At 45.1% G+C, this 14,152-nt stretch overlaps 1 protein-coding gene across 9 annotated transcripts in view; it reads right to left on the bottom strand.

Moving 5' to 3' along the window:
• Positions 1-14,152, bottom strand: part of ADAM22 (ADAM metallopeptidase domain 22) — a 219,169-nt gene that overhangs the window by 131,325 nt on the left and 73,692 nt on the right. For all 9 annotated transcript variants that reach the window (XM_030550490.1, XM_030550492.1, XM_030550493.1 and 6 more), the window contains exon 4: positions 4,439-4,505. In XM_030550490.1, coding sequence (XP_030406350.1) covers positions 4,439-4,505 — 67 coding nt within the window. The remainder of the gene's footprint in view (positions 1-4,438; positions 4,506-14,152) is intronic.

The raw sequence follows: 14,152 nt of genomic DNA, 5'->3' as shown, positions 1-14,152 counted from the left end.
TTCCACATCCTTCTTGTAGTGTGCAGCCCAAAAATGGACACAGTACTCCAGATATAGAGGGGAATGATCATGTCCCTTGATCTGCTGGAAATGCCCCTACTTATACAGCCCAGAATGCCATTAATCTTCTTGGCAACAAGGGCACACTGTTGACTCATATCCAGCTTCTCATCCACTGTAACCCCTAGGTCCTTTTCTGCAGAACTGCTGCCTAGCCATTTGGTCCCTAGTCTGTAGCAGTGCATGGGATTCTTCCATCTCAAGTGCAGGACTCTACATTTGTCCTTGCTGAACCTCATCAGGTTTATTTTGGCCCAATCCTCTAATTTGTCTAGGTCCCTCTATATCCTATCCCTACCTTCCAGCATATCTACTACTCCTCCCAGTTTAATGTCATCTGCAAACTTGCTGAGGGTGCAGTCCACGCCATCCTCCAGATCATTAATGAAGATATTGAACAAAACCAGCCCCAGGACCAACCCTTGGGGTACTTTGCTTGATACCAGCTGCCAACTAGACATGGAGTCATTGATCACTACTCATTGAGCCCGACGATCTAGCCAGCTTTCTATCCAACTTATAGTCCATTCATCCAGGCCATACTTCTTTAACTTGCTGGCAAGAATACTATGGGAGACCGTATCAAAAGCTTTGCTAAAGTCAAAGATTAACACATCCACTGCTTTCCCCTCATCCACAGAGCCAGTTATCTCATCATAGAAGGCAGTTAGGTCAGTCAGGCATGACTTGCTCTTGGTGACTCCATGCTGACTGTTCCTGATCACTTTCCTCTCCTCTAAGTGCTTCAAAATTGATTCCTTGAGGACCTACTCCATGATTTTTCCAGGGACCAAGGTGAGGCTGACTGGCCTGTAGTTCCCCAGATCCTCCTCCTTCCCTTTTTTAAAGATTGGCACTACATTAGTCTTTTTCCAGTCATCTGGAACCTCCCCCAATCACCATGAGTTTTCAAAGATAATGGCTAATAACTCTGCAATCACATCCACCAACTCCATTAGCATCCTTGGATGCAGTGCATCCGGCCCCATGGACTTGTGCTTGTCCAACTTTTCTAAATAGTCCTGAACCACTTCTTTCTCCACAAAGGGCTGGTCGCCTCCTCCCCATGCTGTGCTGCCCAGTGCGGTAGTCTGGGAGCTGACCTTGTTCGTGAAGACAGAGGCAAAAAGAGCATTGAGTACATTAGCTTTTTTCCACATCCTCTGTCACTAGTTTGCCTCCCTCCTTCAGTAAAGGTCCCATACTTTCCTTGACTTTCTTCTTGTTGCTAACATACCTGAGGAAACCCTTCTTGTTACTCTTAACATCTCTTGCTAGCTGCAACTCCAAGTGTGATTTGGCCTTCCTGATTTCACTCCTGCATGCCTGAGCAATATTTTTATACTCCTCCCTGGTCATTTGTCCAGTCTTCCAGTTCTTGTAAGTTTCTTTTTTGGTTTAAGATCAGCAAAGATTTCACTGTTAAGCCAAGCTGGTCGCCTGCCATATTTACTATTTTTTCTACACATAGGGATGGTTTGTTCCTGCAACCTCAATAAGGATTCTTTAAAATACAGCCAGCTCTCCTGGACTCCTTTCCCATCTCATGGTCACTGCCTCCCAGGTTCCCATCTACTTTTGCTTCCCCTACTAATTCTTCCCTGTTTGTGAGCAGCAGGTCAGAAAAGCTCTGCCCTTAGTTGGTTCCTCCAGCACTTGCACCAGGAAATTGTCCCCCACACTTTCCAAAAACTTCCTGGATTGTCTGTGCACCGCTGTATTGCTCTCCCAGCAGATATCAGGGTGATTGAAGTCCCCCGTGAGAACCAGGGTCTGTGATCGAGTAACTTCTGTTAGTTGCTGGAAGAAAGCCTTGGCCACCTCATCCCCCTTGTCTGGTGGTTTATAGCAGACCCCCTACCACGATACCACCCTTGTTGCTCACACTTCTAAACTTAATCCAGAGACTCTCAGGTTTTCTGCAGTTTCAGACCAAAGCCCTGAGCAGTCATACTGCTCTCTTACATACAATGCAACTCCCCCACCTTTTATGCCCTGCCTGTCCTTTCTGAACAGTTTATATCCATCCATGACAGTACTCTAGTCATGTGAATTATCCCACCAAGTCTCTGTTATTCCAAACACAGCATAATTTCTTGACTGTGCCAATGGGAGCTCAGGGTTTTTATTTATTTATTTTTTATTGAGAATCTGGCATTAATTGTGGCTGATGAGCTCTTTTGAAATATGCGGCCATCAGACTGGTTCTCCCCCTTGATTGCAGCTATTAAATGGTAGTAAAGGAGCTAAAACTTCATTTTAAATGCTGGGATTACTTTTCAATGGTGCCATTCTGAGCCTTGCTACAGGCTGCAACACAGGGTGAAGAGCAGCCTCACCACGGCAATTATTTCTTCTGGGGGAGGAAGGGCAGGGAAGGCAGCAAGACATGGAAAGTTGAAGTAAGTGACACTCGGAAAGGGGCTGGTGCAGGTTATTTCCCATACACACACACCCCAGGGGAGAAGAAGGGACAAAACTGTGATGGTCTGATTCACAACTAGTCTTATCTTCTGCTCCTGGGGCAATGAAAAAAATGTGCTGCTTCTTACTCAGAGCATATTTCAAGGTGCCAATCTAGCTGAAGGAAAACAATTGCTGAAGATGCTACAGAGATGGTGCACAGTTGCAAATGGAAGGGGAAGTAGTCCATGTTAATGGGAAGAGTGGCTTAGGAGACACACTCTATTAGAATACAATCCACACTATGAAAATCAATAAAAATCCTGTCTTAAAGCCCCAATCCTGCTACCTCCTGCTCATGCAAGTACTCCTTATTTGCCTGAGTAGTGCCATTGACTTCAAAGATATTACTCACTGAAGTAAGGATTACTCATGAGCAGGGCTGACTCCAGGTTTTTTGCCATCTCAAGCAAAAATAAAAAAGAGACAGAGTGCCGCCGCTGAAGTAAAAAACCCTCCCCCAAAATACCCAGAGTGCCGCCCCTTGAAAAGAGCCACCCCCAAAGAGCCAAAATGCCGCCGCTTGAGAACTGCCGCCCCAAGCACATGCTTGGAACGCTGGTGCCTAGAGCTGGCCCTGCTCATGAGAGGGGGATGCAGGCCTTGCGGGCAGCCAAAAAAATGTTTGCCAATTTGAATATATTTCCTAATACAGAGAAATGGATTAACTTTTTTTTATTAACTACAGCTGTTATCTTGTATTTCTGCTTTGAGTCAAATTTTGGATAACAGTCAGATTTTTTGACTGTACAGTATAGCATAGACTCATTGTGAAAATGATCTTTACAATAAATGAACGTGTGTTTCTTCATGTTCAATTTGGCACTGCATAAATATAAACTATGGAACCAAAAGTATATAATACATATGAAAATTCTAGGAAAGTGTAAGATGATTACTAAGTAGTTGAAGTGAACAAATACTTCTGTGTGTTCAGTTGACCAAATTTTTGCTTTGCCCTTTCCTGCTTTTGCTGTCACATTGCAAGGGAACATTTAATAGTCTTCAATTCAGGGGGGGTTGTTTTTTACAAATCCTAAATTTTGGGCCATGTGTGACTTGACAGAGTCCTTTAAAAAGAGCTACTATTATGACCCACTCTCACCGCTATACATGCTGTGTACAGTCTACATTTATTTTATTGCCATACTTCCATGAGATGTTGTCTATGCACCAGAAGGCTCTTTCACAGCAACTCTGAGTAGATATATGTAAATACTGATTTAATTTTATTCTTTCTGAAATTACTGATGGTTTTGTAAAATCTAATGTTAAGTACAATCGTATGTAGTACCAGCATATATGAATATTTGAAAATACAGCTGGCACATTCAGAGAGACAGAGTGGATCATCAGGCTGGCTTTCATTGAATTAGTATAAACACAGAGAGATAATAGAAATTAACATCCTGCAAAAAAGGACCCAGACTGGCACATTTCTTAGGAGACAACTATAACTATATTTCATAGGCATTTCAACAAACCTTTTACAAAAGGAACCTACTATTTTAAGATGGCGAAATATTTGGAACTACAGTCCTATATAACTTGCTATACTCAAGTATATGAGGAAACCCATAAAAACAGCAATCCTGGCCTTTTAGTAAGTTTATGTAATATATCACTACGTAAACGAGTCATTGTTGCACTTTTGTTGGTACACACATATTTAGAACAAAGGAAAGTAAAAAAAACTATAGCATATACATTTCTCATAAGTATAATTTTGTCATGAATATTTATATAATGTAAAATAAAAAAAACTTAAAAATTAGACGAAACAAAACTGGCCTGACTCATAGGAGAAATTTATATTAAAATCTGAATTCACTGGTTACAGAGAAATCAGGGAGTGTCCATTAAACAAACATTTAAAAAATGGGGGGAAGCTTCATAACCTCAAGCAAACTCTTACTTTAACTTCCATTGTCTTTCCTCCATGCTCGATATGCCTCTCAAGGTATTCTGAAGACAGCAGATCACTGCAACAACAGAAAAGGAACCATGAGTACTGAGTACATACACTTTTGCACATCATCTCAGCTAGGCTTTATTAAACATTTACATTTGAAAAGCACAAAAACAGCAGGATACCTTCCCTGGCATGTTCCCAAAACTCACTGAAACAATTAGCTACAGCAGAGTTGCATTTTGTGCGTGTAATAGATTTATATTTTAACACAAAAAGGTGAGACTGTCTAGGCTGAGATTTTTTGATCCAATGCCTCAAAAATCAGTCACTGGTAGGCTGTTGACATCTAAAAGTGGGTGCGCAAAGCTGACATGGAAAGATTATTACATATTTCCATACATTAAAGGGCAACCATATAATTCAATCTGATTGGTTTGTCTGGTTTACATGATGAGAAAACAATAAAGAACCAACGTAACCTCTTCTTTCAAGAACACACTGCAAATCACCTCTATAACAGATTACATTTGAACTGAACAAAACATGGCAGCTGCCTTTAGCAGACCCATAGAAAAGTAGTGGTGCAGTATGAAGAAAAAAAATAACACCCATGTGCACCATAAAATTGAACTCAGAGTCAGTCTAAAGCAGTAGGTAAGATCATAATGCACTGGGGATTCCAGCCAGGATAAGGTCTGGCTATCCTGCCTGCCTTTGGCCATTCCACTGAGATAGATCAGGCTTTTGTACTGGTTTGCTGACTAGCTGACAGAGTGTCACTTTCAGACTCTTGCAGTAGATCTGTCTCAGAGCCATTTCTTCACGCTCGCTTTCTCCAGGAGTTCCAAGGTTTTAATCCATATTATTTAGCTAAATGTCCGTAGGGACATTGCTAAGCAAAACTTCAGGGGTGAAATGCTGGCTCAGTCAATGGGAATTTTGCCATTAACTTCTGTGGGGTCAAGATTTCATCCCATTGCACACTGCTAAGTATATTAAGGAACATAAACAAAAATACAAAGCAGACATTGGACTAAGGGCAAGAGAGTGCACTCTGTACCTCACGAGTGACATAGGATCCTGGAGCCCCTCTCCCCCATGGAGTTCCCTCTTTCTAATGTCTTTTGCTTTCTTTCCTTCTGCCACCTTGTCATGATTTTACACATGCAAATCAGCCACTTGTAGAAAGCTCTAAGGCCCAGATGATGTTTTTCTGACTACATCCTTTCATGGTTTAAACCTTTGGGGTGAAATGGTCTCTTCCAAGATATGTTTAATCCATGCCTGCTAAGGTAATATATCATATTTCTTATTGCTTGCGGACTGTTCTGTCTAGCAACAGTTTATCCTTTTTCTGGGTTACTAAAAACATCACTATAACCAAAAGCACAAACTCTACCCTCAATTACTCCTGTTCAAATCCACTGACGTTACAGTTGTATCTGTGTTACTGAGGTCCACAGAGATCTCTGTGCTCTACAACATACAGAACATGATAAGGTCCTTTTCCCACAGACTCTATAGTCTTACAAGGCAGACAACAAAAAATACACCGAGACCAAAAGTCATAAATTGGAGGATGTGTAGGAAGTTTTTTGGGAGGAATAGAGGGAATTGATAGTGGGTGGGTGACAGTATTATTATTATTATTTTTAACCTGGCGTAGGGTATTGTGGCCTTCACAGAAGATGTCAAGATGACCTGTCTGCCCCCTAATTGTACCACTATAATAAATCTCTTAATTACATGCAGGAATGTTTTGTTTATAAACATAATTTCCCACAAAGAATGCCTTATGATAACATATTTATTGATAATTATAGCACAGTGCATGGGAAATAGCACAAAACACCAACATATGCAGTTCTATTTTCACTTTCAATAATAATGAAGCATGTAGCTTTGGCTAAAATAAAATAGTTATTTCAAAAAACATACAATGTAAATTCCTAGCCAATACCAGTGGAATTAATAATTGCCTAAGTAGTATAAATCAGTGAATAATCAGCAATAAAATAATTTGCATTTCAGCTGGAATAAGTCTCATGGTCTTTTATCTATACAATAGTGTTGCAATAAAAGCAGTTTGGTTGACAGCCTCCCCATCCCTAAAATCGATTTCTGCTGGCTTAAATATATTTTTTTAACCATACAGATGCTATAAATGAAAATCTGCATCTGAATACAACAACAAAACAATAAAAAAAAATCTCAGAAGTGCTAAGGACATAGAAAATTATGGTGACAAAACACCTATGAGCATAAACTAAACAAGCTGTGATATAATGTTTTCAGAACTATAAGCTCAATCAGTAAGATAAACTCCTTGAAAAGGAGCAAGCAAAAAACTCCATATGTTAAGTTCTAAAAAAGTGTTTCACAAGAAACACATGTGAACTATGACTCTGACAATGAGAAAGCAATTACGATAATGCCAACAATCTGCTTTTGGAGTTCTTGTTTCTTAAAAAAACTACAAGAGGAGGAAATGGTTATTTTTAAAATGTACACAAATAGAACAGACTAACCACCATCTGTTTACAATACCACCATCTTTTAGCACTATTTTAACTCCAAGTCATATCAGGGATTCCATATGGACCAAGAAATAAGCCTCATGTTTTACTAAACAAAGATGGATTCCCTGCCTTGAACAACTTACATTCTTAAGAGGTCAGATTGCTGCTACCCTTCCTAGCCAAGTAGTCCCAGTGATAGAACACAAGGAAACTAGAAGGCTCAGGGAGTAACATTTGAGTGTTAGAGAGGGGTCCCAGTTCAGGAAAGCACCCTTATTCAGGACAGCACATAAGCATGTGCTTCAGAGTTTCTTGAATAGGTATGGACTTAAGCATGTACATATATGGTTTTCCTGAATTGAGGCCAGGAATAGGAGTCCACAGAGAATCGGTAGGATATATTAAAAAAAGAAAAAAAAGAAAAAAAAAGGAACAGTCAAGGTGTTGGATATTTAGTGGGTGCAGAGAGTATGAGGGAGAAGAATCTGCTGTGGAGAAGTAAATGGGTCAGAACTAAGTCTGGAATGAAGATCATGGAGAAAAGAAAGGAGAATATAAAACAATCAGGTTGGAAAGACGAGGAGACAAGTCCATAGAGCTTGATTCTGGAACAGACAAGAAGACAAGGAATACTTCTGAGGATGGAAGAGATGCGTTCCCTTTTCCAGGTGCAATGGGGGTGGGGACTTGATTTTGAACAAACTGAAGACTCAGGAATGGAGATTACAGCATTCCAGATGACTGGACCTGAATGGATGGAAGTTATGAGAACAGAGATAGCTGTTCTATGTAGAAACAGTGGACAGAATTCCAAACCTAAGGGTACGTCTACACTACAGCATAATTTCGAATTAACTTAAACCGGTTTTATAAAACAGATATTATAAAGTCGATTTTATGCATCCACACTAGGCACATTAATTCGGCGGTGTGCGTCCATGGTCCTAGGCTACCATCGATTTCCGGAGCGTTGCACTGTGGTTAGCTATCCCGTAGCTATCCCATAGTTCCCGCAGTCCTGACCCTTGGAATTCTGGGTTAATACCCCAGTGCCTGATGGGGCAAAAATCATTGTCGCGGGTGGTTCTGGGTACAGCCTCATCCCTCCCTTCCTGAAAGCAGCAGATAGCCATTTCTCGCCTTTTTTACTGGGTGAACTGAGCAAACGCCATAGCACAGCAAGCATGGACCCTGCTCAGCTCAATAGCGCGATCGTGGACATTGTAAACAACCTCACGCATTCTCGTGCTGTCTATGGTGAACCATGAACTGCAAACGCAGGAGAGGAGGAGGCAGCTACGGCAGCGCGGCGACGAGAGTGATGAGGACATGGACACTGATTTCTCCCTAACTGTGGGCCCCCGTGCTGTGGAGCTCCTGCTGGTAATGGGGGAGGTTCTACCCATTGAACACCGATTTTGGGCCCGGGAAACAAGCACAGACTGGTGGGACCGCATAGTTTTGCAGGTGTGGGATGATTCGCAGTGGCTGCAAAACTTTCGCATGCGTAAGAGCACTTTCTTTGAACTTTGTGACTTGCTTTCCCCTGCCCTGAAACGCCATAATACCAAGATAAGAGCAGCCCTCACAGTGGAGAAGCGAGTGGCAATAGCCCTCTGGAAGCTTGCAACGCCAGACAGCTACCGGTCAGTCGGGAATCAATTTGGAGTGGGAAAATCTACTGTGGGGGCTGCTGTGTTGCAAGTAGCCAAAGCCATCATTAAGCTGCTGCTACGAAAGGTTGTGACTCTGGGAAACGTGCAGGTCATAGTGGATGGCTTTGCTGCAATGGGATTCCCTAACTGTGGGGGGACTATAGATGGAACTCATATCCCTATCTTGGCACCGGAGCACCAGGGCACCCAGTACATAAACCGCAAGGGGTACTTTTCAATGGTGCTGCAAGCACTGGTGGATCACAAGGGAAGTTTCACCAACATCCACGTGGGATGGCCAGGAAGGGTTCATGACGCTCCCGTCTTCAGAAGCACTGCTCTGTTTAAACGGCTGCAGCAAGGGACTTACTTCCTGGACCAGAAAATAACAGTTGGGGATGTTGAAATGCCTGTCGTTATCCTGGGTGACCCAGCCTACCCCTTGATGCCATGGCTCATGAAGCCATACACAGGCAGCCTGGACAGTGGTCAGGAGCTGTTCAACTACAGGCTGAGCAAGTGCAGAATGGTGGTAGAATGTGCATTTGGCCGTTTAAAAGCCTGCTGGCGAACTTACTCACTCGCTCAGACCTCAGCCAAACCAATGTCCCCTTTGTTATTGCTGCTTGCTGTGTATTCCACAATCTCTGTGAGTAAGGGGGAGACCTTTATGGCAGGGTGGGAGGCTGAGGCAAATCACCTGGCCGCTGATTACGTGCAGCCAGACACCAGGGCAGTTAGAAGAGCTCACCAGGAAGCGGTGCGCATCAGAGAAGCCTTGAAAACGAGTTTCATCACGGGCCAGGGTATGGTGTGATTGCTGTGTTTGTTTCCCCTTCATGAACCTCCCCCGCTTTATTGACTCCTCCTGTAAGCAACCCACCCTCCCCCTTTGATTACAGCTTGCTTATGGAAATAAAGTCACTATCGTTTAAAAAGCATGTATTCTTTATAAAAAGTCATTCCCTGTAAGCAACCCACCCTCCCCCTTCGATTACAGCTTGCTTATGGAAATAAAGTTACTATCGTTTAAAAAGCATGTAATTATGAAAAGAGGCAGAGAATTAACAAGGTATCCCGGGTGTGGTTTGGGAGGAGGATAGGAGGGAAGAAAAAGGCCATTAAGGACATTTCAATGTAATGACAGCCTTTTGGTTGGACTGTCCACGGGGGTGGAGTGGGCAGGTGCAGAAAGCCTTCCCCCACACGTTCTTACATGTCTGGGTGTGGAAGATATGGAACATGGTGAGTACTGAGGGTCGTTAAACATGGGTTGGAGCAGCACTCTGTGACCCCGCTGCTCTTCCTGAAGATCCACCAGACGTCGGAGGATGTCAGTTTGATCACGCAGCAGCTCCAGCGTTGCATCCTGTCACCGCTGATCTTCCTGCCTACACCTCTGATCTTCCTGCCGCCACCTCTCATCTCGAGCGTCTCTCCTATCCTCACGTTCGTCCCTCCTATCCTCACGTTGGTCCCTCCTGTCCTCACGTTCACTGGCATCTTTCCTGTACTTTGCTACCACGTCCTTCCACTCCCCCAGATGAGCTCTTTCATTGCGGGTTACTGCCATGATTTCTGTGAACATTTCATCTCGTGTCCTCTTCTTCCTCCGCCTAATCTGAGCTAGCCTTTGGGATGGAGTAGGGAGGCTTGAAAAATTTGCAGCTGCATGAGTGGGGGAAAATAGTGATAGAAGGATTATAAAAGATACATTTCACAGAACAATGGTTATACTCTTTAACAGTGAACTACACTATTCACCTTACATAGCTCATGTGATTTCACTATAAGGTCGCATTTGGATTCTTTTAGTATTGAGTGCCTGCGGCTGTGGTGTAACAGCTCAACACAGACGCAGGTCCGGACATCATAATTCAGCTTGCATGCGGTCATGGTAAGGCATACAAAGAGGCATACAGCTTCTCCCTGTGCTGCTTCTTTAACAAGGAGCAGCAGACGCCATACCCTAACCCTAACCCTGGAATTGCTTTACCCCGCCCCCCACCGCATGGCTGGTATAATGGAAGATCACTGCTAATCATCCCCTCTTTCTCTTCCCCCGCCCCCCCACCGCGTGGCTGGTAGCTGGGAAGATTCCTGTTGGCCAAACACTAAAAAGCTCGGAGCCATTAACCCCTCTCCCCTCCCCCTGCTTGGTTACCTGCAAGGAAGGATTTCTTTTAAGCAACAGGCAAGAAGCCCAGTAGGAATGGCCATCTCTGTCCCCTTAATAAAATTCCTTAATTTCAGCCAGGTTACCATGAATGATATCACTCTGCTGAGGATAACAGAGCGAGATAAAGAACGGATGTTTCTTGATGCCAGCAATCACCGGGACCATAAGCAGCAAGGCTTTGTCATGCAATGATACCCAATTACTTGCTACATGCATGGTGTGGTAAAGTGTCCTACCATGGCGGACGGAACAAGGCTGCCTTGCCCAGAAATCTTCTGCAAAGGCTTTTGGAGTACCTCCAGGAGCGCTTCATGGAGATGTCCCTGGAGGATTTCCGCTCCATCCCCAGACATGTTAATAAACTGTTCCAGGAACTTTAATGCCTGCTAATGCATGCCAAGCCCTCATGGCAAATCAATCATTAAAAAACGCTTGCTTTTAAACTATGTTTTATATTTACAAAGGTACACTCACCAGAGGTCGCTTCCATGGCTTCACTGTCTGGGCTAGTGGCTTGGGAGGGCTGGGAAGGTAATTCCGTCTGGGTCACAAAAAGCTCCTGACTGTTGGGGAGAATGGAGAGCTGTGTGCTCTCTGCAAGCTCTTCCTCCTCGTCATCTTCCCCCTCCGCTGAATCCTCATCCATGGTTGAGATTATAACCGCCACCTCGGAATCCACGGACAAGGGGGGGGGTAGTGGTGGCGCAGGCCCCTAAAATTGCATGCAGCTCAGCGTAGAAGCGGCATGTTTTTGGCCCTGATCCGGATCTTCTGTTTGCTGCTTTGGTTTTCTGGTAGGCTTGTCTGAGCTCCTTCGCTTTCACTCTGCACTGCACTGAGTCCCTGGTGTGGCCTCTCTCCCTCATGGTATTGGAAATTTTTTCAAAAGATTTTCATTTCGTCTTTTGGAACGCAGTTCTGTTAGCACTGAATCCTCTCCCCATATAGCAATAAGATCCAGTACCTCTCGTGCGGTCCATGCTGGTGCTCTTTTTCTATTCTCAGGAGACTGCATTGTTACCTGTGCTGATGAGCTCTGCGTGATCACCTGTGCTGGTGAGCTCTCCACGCTGGCCAAACAGGAAATGCAATTCAAAAGTTCGCGGGGCTTTTTCTGTATACCTGGCCAGTGCATTAGAGTTCAGTTATCTGTCCAGAGCGGCCACTGGTGCACTGTGGGATACCTCCCGGAGGCCAATAACTTCGATTTGCGGCCACACTAACCCTAAATCGATATGCTAATATCGATTTTAGCGTTACTCCTCTTGTTGGGGAGGAGTACAGAAATCGATTTAAAGAGCCTGTGGATGAGGGGGTGCCAGGGCTCAACCCTCCCTGGGGAGGAGGGGAGCCATACCGGCCTCGTCTCGTCGTTCGAGGGTCTCTGCCCTCGGGTTCGCAGTCTGCTCCAGCGGTTCGGACCCTGTGTGCGGGACCAAACAGCTACACAGTTAACTACTAAGGGCCCAGCCCTTGGTTCAGGCGGTGCACCAAACACAGTTATCAGCTCTGGCCCTTTGGAGCAGGGCAGAGCAGTGGCGAGTCAATAGGGGCCCAGCCCTTGGTTCGGGCGCGGCACCAACTACAGTTCAGCTAGCTCTGGCCTTTGGAGCAGGGCAGAGCAGTGGCAAAGTCAAAGGGGACCCAGCCCTTGGTTCGGGCGGGGCACCAACTACAGTTCAGCTAGCTCGGGCCTTTGGAGCAGGGCAGAGCAGTGGCAAAGTCAAAGGGGGCCCAGCACTTGATTCGGGCGGGGCACCAAACACAGTTTAGTTAGCTCTGGCCTTTGTAGCAGGGCAGAGCAGTGACACTAGGCGGGAAGAGGGGGAGTCTGCCACCCGGTTACAGGTGGCAGGGGGAACGCAGGCCCACCCACTCCTCTGTGTTCCAGCCCGGGGCCCTAGTAGCGGCTGATGCTGCTAGTGGCGGTCAGTGGGGAGGTCCTGACCGAAATACATTGACATAGGCGCAGGGCCTTCTGCAGCCTGACTGTAGTCAGCTGCCCCCGGGCTACTTCCAGCCTCCCTCCTGGTTTCTACCTGGTCCGTCGGGGTGTCCAGTACCATGGGCTCCTCCCAGTCCAGGCAGGGCGGTAGGTCCGGGAATACCTCCGGGACGGCGGACCAGGTCTGGTCTAGCGGCTCCTCGGGGCCGTAGCGACTGCGGGGCAGCTCCTCGTCGTAGCGACTGCGGGGCAGCTCCAGCAGCTCCTCGTCGTAGCGACTACAGGGCAGCTCCCACCGGCCTCGGGCCTCAGCGGCTTCCCGGTGAGGAGGGTCAGTGGACACATCTGCTCCTGCCGGCGGCCATGCCCTGACTGAGGGCTGAGGCCCGGCTTTTATCCTTCCGGGTCGCCGTCTCACCCTTTGAGGGGCGGGACTTCCTCCCAGCAGTTCCACCCTGGGGGGTGATTGACGGGGCTCAACCCTCCCTGGGGAGGAGGGGAGCCACACCGGCTCGCTATAAGCCCTTTAAATCGATTTAAAGTGCATTGTGGTGTGGACGGGTACAGCATTAAATCGATTTAATGCTGTTAAAATCGATTTAACTGTGTAGTGTGGACCAGGCCTAAGAGATGTGGAAGCACAAGACAGCTCAGAATCATAATCCTAAAATGCAGTCTTGTGTCTGCATATGATACATCAATGTTATAGGTGAGAAGAATGATTGAATTTACTGTATCTGATATTGTCGCCCTTTTCCATTGTACCTTGTGGAACATTTTTCTGAATGTTTTTCTTCTGTCTTTCCTCTGTCTTTCCTAAAGTTCATCCCTTTCCACAGTCCTCCATCATGTGTACCTAAACATTCAGTAAAAGACTTTGACGAAGCTAAACTCTCATTAAACACAGTTCCTGACAACAGGATCAAATATGAGATCAGATATGAGATTTGAGTTGGGAAGCTTTACAAAAAGGAAAGTGGTAGAGTTTTGGTTGAAATGCTCTTCCTAACAAATTAGTAGATAGCCTTTCTGGACATGTTGGATTCGAGGTAAGTTACACAAAGTAGAGGTGTTGAGAAAATTCACACAAGGAGAAAATGATGAAAGGCCCAAAAGATTGAAAGAGAAAAGGCTTCAGTATCACTTGCATGGTAATGATAACCCAAGTTGAAGAGATTGGTTCAAGGGCTGAATCCTTCAGAACACTGGAGGGAAAGATCTGTGCAAGAGGAGTTCATACTGCCTGTCGCAAGAAGTAGCTGATGGAAAAGTAAAGTAAACATGTAACTAAGTGAACAAAATGGTTTTGATTCCAACCCACTGAAGAAGGTCACAATCATCATCAACTGTATCAAAGACAACTGAGTTCAAGAAAAATGAGGATCACGAGAGAATCTGTTTCCAACAAGAGAAGATTAT

This window comes from Gopherus evgoodei, chromosome 2 (assembly GCF_007399415.2).
Source record: "Gopherus evgoodei ecotype Sinaloan lineage chromosome 2, rGopEvg1_v1.p, whole genome shotgun sequence".
Classification (NCBI taxonomy): domain Eukaryota; kingdom Metazoa; phylum Chordata; order Testudines; family Testudinidae; genus Gopherus; species Gopherus evgoodei.
The sequence above is the reverse complement of the archived record's forward strand: the minus strand, read 5'-3'. Positions and strand labels throughout refer to the sequence as shown.